The following is a 13,454-nucleotide window of genomic DNA, read 5'->3' as shown; positions in this document are numbered from 1 at the left end:
AAAAAAAACCTGTGCATGGAAAGCAGTCATATCCAACCAGCCAAATCCTTCAGTGGACAATTTAATCCCTGAGAGATATATCAGTGAAAGGCAGACTAAACTTGTTGTGGTAGCTGACAACTAGTTATCTGAGGGAAGATATTCATATTGGAAACATAAATTTTGGCAGGTGGTTTGTCATGAAAAAGAGATTCCTGACTTACAGTCTGTCCTTGCAAAAAACTAGCTAGAGGTCCACACAATATCTGAACCTGTGAACGAATGTTTGCATGTGAAGGGAGAAGATGGATATGGAACCACACTGCTAGGGCTTAACACTTCCCCCTGCTTCACTTTTTATTTTTGGTGATTCCCCTACCCTCCACTTTTAATCCAAGTAGGGATGGAAAAACATTTAACATATTGTGCTTGTATTATCCCCTCCTGAGATTAACAGAGGCTAAGTGGCCATTTTCGACCCCCAGCACCAATACAGACAGATGCTTTTTATCTCTACATACAAACTGAAGAATCTCATTGCTGATCTCCAACTTCATGTGTAGTTTGGGCCCTAGATAACTATGAGTATGTGAGTTAGACTTGTAATTACATTTACAGCATTGCCATTTGGCAACAGCATTGTTCTTAGCCTGCCACATTGCTTGTTACTGAAAATCTTCTTTCATTCATTATAACTAGGATTATAAAGTTTTGTAATTATTGTGTGGGTTTTGGAAAGCAGTGATGCTAATCAGATCCTAAAGCACCGAATGACAGCTTTCAACCATACTAATAAAATATCAAACCATGGTAGTGGTAGCTCCTGCTGACCTGTTTTTCTCCTCTGTGCTGCAGGGAGATTCTGGTGGGCCTCTAGTGTGTGAGGAGCGCAATAAGGCCACCCTGCGTGGCATTGTCAGCTGGGGCATAGGCTGCGCACAAGAGAACAAGCCTGGAGTATACACCAATGTTGCTCACTACCTTGACTGGATCCAAAGCAAGATGCACTAGCAAATGAGAGACTGCAAAACTCCCTCACTAGGCTAGACAATGAATATTGTACAGTCCAAAAACTGTTGGTCCTGTTTGTTATCACAAAAATAAATCAACAGCAGTGTCTTATGAGTGCATCGTTTTTCTGAGATACACTAGTGCCATTGTGACTGATGTCTCTCTCACACACAAATGGCTACTCAAGGCAAAACCAGATGGATCTCTTCCAACCTATAAAAAGTACATTTATATCTGGGCATTCCAAAAGAAGATAAGTGATTTAACTTTTCAACTCATACATGAATTTGTTAAGCAAAACTAGTACTCCTGCAAAAGGTTTTAAAGGTGTTAATTATCCGTGCATTCAAGAGGAAGAGGAGGAGTTTGGATTTATATCCCCCCTTTCTCTCCTGTAGGAGACTCAAAGGGGTTTACAATCTCCTTGCCCTACCCCCTCACAACAAACACCCTGTGAGGTGGGTGGGGCTGAGAGAGCTCCAAAAAGCTGTGACTAGCCCAAGGTCACCCAGCTGGTGTGTGTGGGAGTGCACAGGCTAATCTGAATTCCCCAGATAAGCCTCCACAACTCAAGCTGCAGAGCTGGGAATCAAACCCAGTTCCTCCAGATTAGAATGCACCTGCTCTTAACCACTACACCACTGCTGCTCCATGTCTTGGACCATGAAGTCATTGACCATGAAGTCCATGTCTTGACCCCCTTTCTTCTTTGTGCCCTTCTTCTTCCATCCAAAGCACTGGCACAGCTGTTTCCAGCATACCCCATGTTCTAATGCTCTGGAGTCCACTGTGCCATTCTGAGGGAGCTGAGGGAGAGAAAGGGAGCCTGCATAGGAATGTCTATGTGCATAGAACTGGATCTGGCATTAGAAGTGGGGCTGCTCAGCTGCCAGGGTTCAGGCCTTCCAGGAGGCCCAGCACTGTCATCACCACCCCATTCACTTGCTCACACACTATCCCCTGTACTCCCAGGTGCACATACTGCCCAGTGCTACCAGGCAGGGAAAGGATACACAGGAAGGCAGGGGGCATGAGGATGGGTTTGAGGGAATACGAGCAGGGCCTTGTGGTGGGCAGAGGAGGGGCCATGGCAATTCTGTGCCCAGGGCCTCCCAAAAGCTGAAATCTGCCCTGAATAGAGCCATGGAAACTGAAGACTCATTCAGTAGAATCCACGGAAGATCAATTGTGGCACTCGGCAGAAAAGCTTTTAGCATGGAAGTGCCAAGAGAATGAGAATAACTCAAGAATATTTGCATTTATGTCCCTCTTGGATAAGCCAGTGAAGAAAAAGATAAGGAATGAAGAAGAGCACCCCCCTCTATGCCCCTACTTGTTACAATGGAGAGATTTATAAATAACTCTGAACACCAGAGGGCAGCCCATATTCAGACTGTCCCTAGTCAAGCTCACGAAGGGCCAATTTGCACTTAGATGAATTAAACTGATTTGTTAACACCCCCTTCTGGCACAGAGACATACTGGCGTAATCTTGAAAAGATGTGAGAATGCTACAGTGTAACAAGATCTGCTGTCAAGGAAGCAGAAAGACAGAACCCACATGAAGCCTTAATGGTCACTGCTGAATCGAGGTTTGTTTTCCAGGGAAACTCATGACAACAGAGCTCCAGTTACCAGCAATATGGTACAATCTGTGCCAGATTTAGAATCTGCATCCCGCCACAGAGTTGACAGGCAGGAAGAAGAGATCTTAATCAGCTGAGCTGGGCCTGGGTTGGCCAGTTCCAGATTAGGACTTTCCCAAATAATGGGGGGGGGGTGTAATAAGAGGGGGGGTTTGGCAAGGTAAAGGAACTCAGGGTTATAATGTAGGGTTGCCAGCTCTGGGTTGGGAAATAACTGGAGATTTTGGGGATGGAGCCTGGGAAACAGGGGCATAACAAGGCAGCCCTGGGCAAACTGTAGCCCTGGGCAAAACCTGAGTTGGATGCGCCCCCCCCCATGGGCGGCCACTCCACCATGACCAATTTTTTTTTTTTTTTTTTTTGCAATCTTTTGCAGGACATTGGTGTTCGTGCAGAAAGCGCATTTTTAGATATTACTCAGCACCAATATTTCCAGCATATCAGGAGACTGTCCTTATGCTACTCCCCGAAGTGTTTGGTGAGGTTTGGTCTCAAGGGAGTCCAAAGTTATGGACTCCTGTGCTGGGTGGCCTCGCATCCCCATTGTTTCCAATGGGAGCTAATAGGAGATGGGGCTACAGCCTTGAGGGTCCATAATCTCTGGTCCCTCTGAACCAAACTGCACCCTGGAACTTGGGGGGGGTGCCATCATCTCCCAAGGATGATACTCCTGGAAATTTGCGCTGGTGCCAATACATCAAAAAAATGCACCCCCTGCAGGAACATCCTAGAAATTTTCCCAAGAATCTTCATTCCGCATTGAGTTTTCTGCATTGCTGTCAATGGGGGTTGCAGGCTGTGGGGGGGGCCACATTTCTGAAGGCACAGTCTCAAAACTCTCAGGGTCATTAGGAAACTGCCCTAATGACATACCCCCCCCAAGTTTTAGGTGCAGCTTTGGTTCCTAGGGGTGCCAAAGTTATGGACTCCTCAAAACTGTAGCCCCCATCTCCTATTAGCTCCCATTGGCCAAACAATGGGGGGGATAGGGGCACTCTCCTTTGGGGAGTCCCATAACTTTGGACTCCTAAACCAAACTCCTCACTCAAACTTGGGGTGGTAGCATAAGGACAGTCTCCTGATGATACGCTGAAATTTTGGTGCCGCTAGCCTACAAACTGCGCCCCCTGCAGGCCAAAAATGGAAAACCACTAAAATACCCCAAAACGAACCCAGCATTTTGATGCCCCCCATAAGGTGATGCCCTGGGCAGCTGCCCACCTTGCCCAATGGGCATTATGCCAGTGCTGGGAAAGGTGGGGTTTGGGGAGGGAAGAGACTTTAGTAGGGTATACTGGCATAGAGTTCATAAGAACATAAGAACATAAGAACAAGCCAGCTGGATCAGACCAAAGTCCATCTAGTCCAGCTCTCTGCTACTCGCAGTGACCCACCAGGTGCCTTTGGGAGCTCACATGTAGGATGTGAATGCAATGGCCTTCTGCGGCTGTTGCTCCCGATCACCTGGTCTGTTAAGGCATTTGCAATCTCAGATCAAAGAGGATCAAGATTGGTAGCCATAAATCGAATTTCTCCTCCATAAATCTGTCCAAGCCCCCCCCTTTTAAAGCTATCCAGGTTAGTGGCCATCACCACCTCCTGTGGCAGCATATTCCAAACACCAATCACACGTTGCGTGAAGAAGTGTTTCCTTTTATTAGTCCTAATTCTTCCCCCCAGCATTTTCAATGTATGCCCCCTGGTTCTAGTATTGTGAGAAAGAGAGAAAAATTTCTCTATGTCAACATTTTCTACCCCATGCATAATTTTGTACAGAATGCCTTCCAGGCCTTCCAAAGCAGCCATTTTCTCCAGGTGAACTGATCTTTGTTGTCTAGAGACCAATTGTAATAGCAGGAAATCTTCAGGCCCTATCTGGAGGTTGGCAACCCTAGGTAGAACTGTCCACTATAACACTCATGGCCAAAGTAGCATCTTCACTGTGTGCAGCTGAGGCTACAGAAAAATGCCAATTCATGGTCAAATCTTCTTTTCTTCAGAGCTGTAATGTCATAAGAACATAAGAAACAGTCTGCTGGACCAGACCAGAGTCCATCTAGTCCAGCACTCTGCTACTCGCAGTGGCCCACCAGATACCTTTGGGAGCTCACATGCAGGATGTGAAAGCAATGACCTTCTACTGCTGCTGCTCCTGAGCACCTGGTCTGCTAAGGCATTTGCAATCTCAGATCAAGGATCAAGATTGGTACCCATAGATCGACTTCTCCTCCATAAATCTGCCCAAGTATCTGCCTTTAAAGCTATCCAGTTATTTTTTGGAGAACTGTGGGGCCTTTGAAAGGGAGCTGTTGTGTGTTTTCATTCATGTTTTGACTCTGGTAAATAAGTACTGCAGGATCCTGTGGAGTGTATGTGAAGTTTGGATTTTTTGCCCCTATGTGCATCACTTTACATTTTGCTACATTGAACTGGATTTGCCATTTCTCAGCCCACTCACCTAATTTATCAAGGTCCGCTTGGAGCTCTTCGCAATCCTTTGCGGTTTTTACCACCCTACATAATTTGGTATCATCCGCAAACTTGGCCACCACGCTAACTACCCCTGTCACCTGAATATTAATTATAATAGCGGATCTCCAGCCACCACCTAGCTGGACCTGAGGAAGCAGCTGTTCTTATTGTGGTCCAGAAAGGTATCCATTCCAACTACTAAAGCTTTGTCATGGAGATGCTCCTGCCTGGGATAGCTAATGAGCAGGGTTGTTAATCTACTGTAATTCTGCAGGCAGCACGTTGACGGAGGTCCACTGTTAAACACAAAATATGAATTCCCCCAAAATCCAACTTCTGATTTTTGGGAGTCTTGAGATGGTAAAAATATGCTCGTTTCCTATGTATTTAACTGTCATTTTTCGTCACCCAAGTTCATTTATTTAAATATAAGTTCATCTTTCTTCCAAGCAAATAACAAATAATGAAAAGCCTAAACAATAATGAAGCTCCACAGGATCCTGCAGTACTTATTTACCAGAGTCAAAACATGAATGAAAACACACAACAGCCCCCTTTCAAAGGCCCCACAGTTCTCCAAAAAATAACTTTTGTCTGTTTCCAGCCTTGCATGTTTAACTATAGTTAAATGTTCCAGAGTGCAAAAAGTGTTACTAGCAGCTCCTGGCTACACAGTTGAAATCACAGGAAGAGAGCAGAAACAGTTGACTCTAATAGTCTGTACCAGACCACAACTGTGATGGATATCAGACAAATCTCTATAAGAAGCCTGGTGGTTCCAGGCCTGCTCCTTATCTTATAGCATCTCTGGTCTTGGAAGATATAATGGATGTTGGAGTTTGGAGCTAGGCCCTAGCCTTGTGGAATCCAGCTCCCATGGTGCCGACAGCTGTTTTTAGATAGGTGAAAGGTCATTGTTTCAAGTTTTTCTATTTTGAGCCACAAAGCTGGGGAAATTACTCAGCCTCTGGCCTCTGGGTGTCTGAGCCAAGCATCGTGGCCAGCTTAGCTCTCAGATGTGAGCTGCATTGCTTTAGATTCCCAGCCCAGCTTGTACGGAGCCCCAACGTACTCCATCCTAATTCTCTGAGGTCTACTTTTCATCTCCCACTTTGCACATTTTGGCAAGCTTCAATCACAGCCTGCTCAGCCTCATCTCCTGGACTGGGAACTTCTTCACGTCAATTGAGCAGCTGCAGTAGACCCTCCTTTGTGTCTTGGCTCTGACCTGCCTTTTGCCACCCCACAGAAGGGAACATGCAAGATCTGTGGCAAAGCGACAGTCTGTCTTTTTGCCTTTCCTGCAGCTGCCTTAGAAACAGTAATAAAAAAGGCTTTGCTATTGCCTGACGGAACCCAACCACAACATCATGATATGGCTAGAATCCAAGCACAAGTTCTCTCTCTTAATGAAGCACCCATTTGCAGCTGCAAACCCCCCCCCCCCCCCCGCTTGGTGAATAGAACAGGAAACAGATGAGCATAGAAGGGGAGGAAGGATTAGGACTTGTGGGTCATCTTGCCCCATCTTGTTATGTTATTGACCTTGGTACTCTTTGCATTACAAGACTGGAGCTGGATCCATGAACTGAACTGCAAAGCACATTTCAGAGAGAATTCCTGTCTCTAGCCTTGGACACCATAGACATGCCCACAACATATTTGAACCAACACCTTGACAGGGAAACAACCAAGAACAGGGAAAGAATGTGAGAATAACAGTAAGGTCAAGGGGTAGCCAAGGAACTTCCTGAGAACATATTGCTTTTCCTATCTCCTTGCTCTGCCATTAACTATACTGCTCCCTTGGGGACTGTCCATCCACTCAGACATCAAAGCCCCTTCCACTCCTATTTTTGTCCATGTCAGCTGGCTTCAGTTCAGAGTTGTAGTGAGGGAGGGGGTTATTAAGACAAATATTTGAATGTAACCTCAACCTTCTTGCCTGGGATGCACAGTCACACAGACACATAAGCCATGCTTCAAACAACAAACTGTTCTTGGTCAATCCTTTAGAGCACAAAACCCACATAATCTCTCATGCCATGTGCTCTTTCAGTGACAGAACTCTTTGCAACAGGGTGTCCCAAGGATAGATGGAGAAAATAGAGAAGCCAAACAGTGCAAAGTAAAAGCAGTCCTTGGAAAACCCTCCACAGAAAACCAGAGGTGTCCCACAGCCAATTGCAACAATGAGACTGGACAGAAGGGTACCTAGGCAGCATGTAGGTACACAGATAAGATGGATAGACTGTCACAGGTAGACTGTTTCTGAGAACCTTTTCTATGTCAAAATCTGTAATTACTGTGATGTAAACGCTGCTAGTTCTGCCGGCAGCATCGGAACATATCCTGTCAACAGGATCACAATCCAGAAAGAACTTTGGTTCCTCTAAGCTAACAGTTTATTAGGAAAGGTAACCATGGCTGGGAAGGCACACACATGAAGCTGACTTACGGAGTCAAACCATTAGTCTATCAAGATAAAAATGGTCTGACTGGAAACAGCTCACCTGCATCTCAGAAAGCTAAATTTGTGGACAAGCTAATTAAATTACAGTTACGGCCTCAAATTATAACATTTTTTTCTAAATATAGAAAAACTCTTACTAAATTATCACTTTTGGCTAATTTTATGGGGTCTCTGAAACTTGACAAAGCTTAAGGCCTTGGTATGTTCTGTCTGGCCGTGTAGGCAAAGGCCTTTTGCATCACCCATTACTTGATCTTTTTAACTAAAAATGTTCAGGACAGAACCCAGGTCTTTATGCCTGCAAAGAAAATTCTCTACTGCAATGAGCCAAACCATTTATTTTCTTTTTCTACATGTTTTCATGCATTTCCTGCAATTACACAGCAACTGCTTCTAAAAAGAGAGAGAGCCCAAATGGGCATAGAATAGTGCAGTGGGGCAGAAGAGTCCTTCCTCCCCACACACAGCAGTTTTTCCACTCGAAAACACACTGGAGGTAAGTTATTTTGTTGCTTCACATTCACAGATACTGAGGCCATTTGGGCTCTCTCTCTCTTTTTAGAAGCAGTTCTCCATAGCTGCTGTGTGGCAGTGTGGCACGTGTAAAAAGTGTGGAAAAGGTCTCTGAGCCACAAACCTTACTTTCACCATTCCTTTGTATATACCCCACCTGCTGTGCATACACCTGGAGTCTTGATTGCTACATAGGTAGGGAAGGACTATAGAATAAAACTACGGAAGGGGAAAGGGAAAGTCAGGGCAGCTTTGTTTACTGCTTACCCAGTAGTTAAAAGGCCAGGACAAATCTCTGGGTTACAGTCCGAAAATCCTATCTTTTTATCATCTGACACCAGTTTGGTACCCTGCAAAGAGACCTGCTTTGTCAGATGGACTACACTACAAAGGGCTAATGAAAGCCTTTGTGGCAAAATGCCACCAAGTCTCCATGGGGGAGGGTGTAAGCTGAGCAGACAATAGCCAGGCACTAGTTGATCTCTATTAGCCTCCTGGAACTGGGGCAGATTCATAATAGAACCTGTCTCCGTGGATACCTGCCCAATTCAACCCCTCTCTTAAGTTGCTCTGCTTTGGTTTCTAGCCTCTGGAAAGAGTGTGTCACTGCATGTGAGTTAGCACTGGTTGTTTTCTATCACTTGTAATGTCTGAGGAATTTAAAATGTGGACTCTTGGTGGGTATGTATGCACGTGGGGTTGGCACAAAGTTCTTAGCTGTCAACATTTACCCTTATTGACAGTGTAAACTTGGTTCACATATTGAATTATCCAATCACAAAGTTGCTTCTTTGGCAAAACTTGTAGGATGAAGGTTGGATCTGGATGCCAACCTCCAGGGGGTGGTTGGAGGGATTACAACTGATCTCCAGGCGACAGAGATCAGTTAACCGGGGGGTAGGGGGTGGGTGGCAACTTTGGAAAGTGACTTTGTGGCAATTTTGCCCCAGTGAAGTCTCTCCCCTACCCAAACCCTGCCCTCCTCAGGTTCCACCTCCAAAATCTCCAGGTATTTCCCAACCCAGAGCTGGCAACCTTAAAGTTGGAAGAGCAGAACAACAGAATTATATTTTTGTACATATAACTTTTCTCAAGGTGTTTAGAAAATTGAAAACACGTAAACAAGAGCCTTTGACTAGAAAGTACAATTAGTGGCAGTGACGTACTGCCACAAAGTGGTTCCCAGCTCCCGCCAAACTCCCCTGCCAAACTCCTCCTGCCACCCCCACCCCCCGCTGCTGCGCCACTGTCCCAAGCCCCAGCAAGGGGTAACAAAAAAAAAGGACTCTGAGAAGCTGCTTTCCAGGGAAAGATCCAGACAATCCTCCTCCCTTGAAAAAAGTTTGGCTGGGAGGAGAAAGATCAAACAGAGACTTGCAAAAAAGAGCCCAAACAGAAAGGCGTGTTTGCAGTCCTTCCAAGTGGCCCAACTCACAGCACCCAGGATGAGCTGCGGGCCAGCGGGAGCGACTTCTCCATGCTCTGCCGACTGCTCACCACACCAAGTGGGACACAAGAGGTGACACAGAGAGGCAGCTGCCGGGAAACCCGTTTGCTCACTCATTCGCACACCCAGAAGTAGTGACAAGGAAACATGACAGAGTTTCCATCGACTAGAAACTGAAAGTAAACTACCCAATCTAAGAGTATATTGAACTCTGTCGTTGATAAGGACTTGTAATCCAAATTCAAACAGGTGACCATCAGAATGTTTGCCTGCTTACTTTACTGCAGCAATGGCCAGGAATGTCAAGTTCAGCCCCAAATATTAGAACTCACCATTCTAAGGCACTCCTCAAAATGTGAACAGCATCTCCCCCCCCCCCCCCCCCGCCCCATTCTCCCTCGACTCCTTTGAGACTAGGAGAAGGAAAACAGTTCATGTTCCAGAGGCAGGCAGGAATACAAACTTGGCACTATGCTATGACCAAGCCTATCAGTCCTCCATATCCTGGTCAAGCATCCCAAGCCTGTTATTTTTGGCATGTGTATCCTTCACTGGAAGTTCTTCAGCACACTTACAGCCAAACTGTTCCTCCGCCTCAAGTTACCTTCACTGCAACCTTAGGATGACATTTCAGACTCAGGCCCAAGAGCTCTTTTCAGCCTCCAGCCCTAAAGAAGAACCCTCATTTTCGACATGAAAGTTGGCAGGCACGAGACAGAAGGTGCTGGAAGGCCCGACGGAAGTCCCGATTGAAGACAGTGTAGATGATGGGGTTGAGGCTGCTGTTGCAGTAACCAATCCAGAAGAAGAATTTGAAGAGAGTCCTGGAGATGCAGCAGTCTTCCCCGAACACGGATTCAAGGCTGTACATGAAAAAGAATGGGAACCAGCAGAGCACAAAAGCCCCAATGATGACAGCCAGGACAAAGGTGAACCTGCGCTCTCTCAATTGAATCAGTCGGTTACTGGAGATGGAAAAGTCCCTGCTTCTGCGGTGCTTCCGGCTGGAGGGAATTGACCAGGAAAGCCTCTGGGTCTTTTGAGGTCTGGCACCGCTATTGCTGGCTTCTTCTGCCCACCATTGCCGAGAGGGCCGGGGCAAGCTGGGCAGGTTGAGAGAGAGCTGGCCTTGCTCCAGATCGGGACTCTGCACTTCTCCGGGGGGCTGCTGGGTGTTGGCTTGGAAAGTGGCACACTTGACGGCAGTGATGAGGGTGGGGTGAGAGGCACGTCTGGCAGCTAGGACTATCGAGTTCCTGTGCTTGGCCACGTGATAGATCCGGCAGTAGACTGCAACCATGATGAGGCAAGGGGCATAGAAGGAGGCGGTGCAAGAAGCCAGAACGTACCAGGTGTCATCGTGCAGCTGGCACTTCCAGGCCTGAGATGTCGACTTGAACAGCGGAGGCAAGGACACGAAGGCGGCGATGGCCCACACAACCCCGATCGTGCACTTCACCCTCCGGGGGCTCCTTTTGAGGTTGTAGCGGGCAGCCCTGGTCACAGCCCAGTATCGATCCAGGCTGATGGCACACAGGTGCATGATGGAGGCGGTGCAGAACAGCACATCCAGTGACAGGTAGAGGCTGCACCAAAGGGGGCCAAAGCACCAGTAGCCCATGAGCTCGTTGACCAGGGAGAAGGGGATGATGAGGGTGGCTACGAGGATGTCAGCTGCAGCCAGCGACACCAGGAAGAGGTTCTGTGGGGCCCGAAGAGCACGGCTGGTGTACACAGCCAGCACTACCAGCACATTCCCCATCAGCGTCACAAGTGCCACAGTCAGCACCGCCAGCAGAATGAGTGCGGTGGACAGAGGTGAGTAAGGGACTCTAGGGGTCGCCTGGCAGCTCCAGTTGGTGGAAGCGTTGCAGAGGGGCTCCATCCCATGCATCCCCCGACCAGGCCATGGGGGTGCCCCAAAGTGCCTCAGTGCCGCTCCCAGGCTCCCTGGTTGCCCACGCCCACTTCCAGGGCACTTCTAGCGGCACAGTCATGAGTCCAAGTGAGTGTGGTGCCAACAGCCTTCCTCACAAGGCCCCATCCTGGGTTGGGGCACAATCCCAGTGTTGTGTGCCAGATGTTAAAGCAGAAGCTGAGACTCCTTGGGTCCGAGGCGGCATGGTGGGCCTTGGAGCGCCATAGTGGATTCCAGGAAGGTTCCTCTGACCACAGACACCACCATCCAAGACAAATCTGGCATCCCAGGCAGGGACTGGCGAAGGTGCCCACTTCCCTCTGGGCGCAGCCCCCTCCCAACCTTTGTCTCTCTTCGGAGTTGCCTGGATGGCAACCTTGTGGGTGGGAGAGGAGAGTCCTTTCTTCCTCGGCTGAGGCCTTCCTCTCCTTGCAGAAGACTGGAGCCCGTCGGAGCTGCCCCAGCTCTGAGCTTCTCCTAGCTTCGGTCTCCGAGCAGAGCCCTTCGGGAGGGAAAGGAGGGGTGGGCGGCGGCGGCGGCGGCGTCTGGTTGGGCTGCGGCGGCCAGCCAGCTCCGACTGGTGGGAGAGGCTGCTTGCTGCCAACAGTAACAAGCCCTCAGCCCCGCTCACCCTTGCCCAGAGCACCTGGCAGCCGCCCACACCCAGGGGAAGGGCTGGGCCAACTGGCTGGGCAGGCAAGGCACTGCCCCAGCTTTCGACGGGACTTCCTTCCAAGGAAATCTTCGGGGGATCTTAGCCCGCTGGGAGGGCAGCGGGGCGACAATGGAAGGGAAAACTCCGGCCAAGAAAAGTTTTCGGTGGGAAGAGAATGGAAGTGTCGCTTGATTTTTAAAAAGACAGCATCTTTCTCGATTGCCCTGATGGGTGGGGAGAGGGGTCGACAGTGTCTATGCCTTCGCACAGCATCGCCCCCGCTGCACCAAAAGGATGAAATGATTCTACTGCTGCAAGTGGACTTTTGAGGGAGCTCGGGGGGGGGGGGGTCTTTCGGATTCCCTGGATGAGCCGAGGTAGGGCCGGTCGAAGCTGAACTACAGCAGGGGGGAAGCAAGCATCCCCCCCCGCACCCCCCCCCCCGAGCTCCTGGGAAGTGGGGTGTTGCAATCTATTGTATTGCTGCTCTGATATTTTTTTAAAAAAATGTTTATCCTGCACTTTCCTAGGAGGCTTTTTGACTCTGCTTAGGCAATACGAAGCACGGGCTGCCAAAAGGGTCGGGGGCTGAAGTTTACGAAGACATCATGTTTTTGGGTTTAGAATTCCGCACCCCCGCCTCCGATGTATTGCTGGGCTCACTCACTGCTGAAGGGAATAACTCTGTACATGCACAGGAGTAGTGTCGCAGCTTTATTAATTCATCATCTGTTTCTGGTTAGCACTTTTAAGAGCGGCCTGGGCCTGGCAAGGGCTAGCTCAAATTCAGTGGCATCTGGACTGGAAATGTCTGGCTTGCATTCTGAAGTGGCGACAGGCTCATTACAAGTCTGCCTTTTTGCTGCCCGGGCTGGAGGCCCCTCCGGTGTCTCCTGGGAGGGCACAGTCCGCCAGCACCGTCTCCGTCGCCTCATCGCTGCGCTTTATACAGCTCAGCATTGCCACCTAGTGGCCAACTCCATCTAGGGTGGCCGGCCTCTGTTCCAAGCACTCGCGTTCGCCCCACTCACCCACCCCCTCCAGTGATTAATGCTTAAAATACAGCTCACCTACTCGCAAGAGTACGGCGAGCGTGGGTGGTTAACTTTTTTTTAAAGGCCAGGTTTAAGGAACTGCTTGTGAGCCACTTATAGCAACCATTCCATATTCACGTCTAGAGTGCACATTAGCAATGCAAAGGGAGGAGATCCCACAGAATTATTCATATTTGGCATTAAATATTGATTCTCCCAGAACAGCTCCACAAGCAATTAACGATCCTGTATCTGATGTGAGGTTGGAATACAGTGTTGTAAGGCACAGAGCCACAAACAAATAAT

The 13,454-nt window shown here is 48.4% G+C and overlaps 2 protein-coding genes across 2 annotated transcripts in view; one reads left to right on the top strand and one right to left on the bottom strand.

Moving 5' to 3' along the window:
• The window catches only part of F12 (coagulation factor XII), a 28,213-nt gene extending 27,223 nt beyond the window's left edge, over positions 1-990 (top strand). The window contains exon 14 of the mRNA XM_048487220.1: positions 835-990. Coding sequence (XP_048343177.1) covers positions 835-990 — 156 coding nt within the window. The remainder of the gene's footprint in view (positions 1-834) is intronic.
• An 8,996-nt stretch (positions 991-9,986) lies between these two features.
• On the bottom strand, positions 9,987-11,931 carry LOC125427671 (alpha-2Da adrenergic receptor-like). Its single transcript, XM_048487221.1, has one exon. It carries the CDS (start codon positions 11,433-11,435, stop codon positions 10,224-10,226), a length of 1,212 nt encoding a protein of 403 aa, XP_048343178.1. The 5' UTR covers positions 11,436-11,931; the 3' UTR covers positions 9,987-10,223.
• Positions 11,932-13,454: the final 1,523 nt, after the last annotated feature.

Source organism: Sphaerodactylus townsendi, linkage group LG03 (assembly GCF_021028975.2).
Source record: "Sphaerodactylus townsendi isolate TG3544 linkage group LG03, MPM_Stown_v2.3, whole genome shotgun sequence".
Taxonomy (NCBI): Eukaryota; Metazoa; Chordata; class Lepidosauria; order Squamata; family Sphaerodactylidae; genus Sphaerodactylus; species Sphaerodactylus townsendi.
Note: the sequence above shows the minus strand (reverse complement) of the source record. Positions and strands in the feature narration are given on the sequence as shown.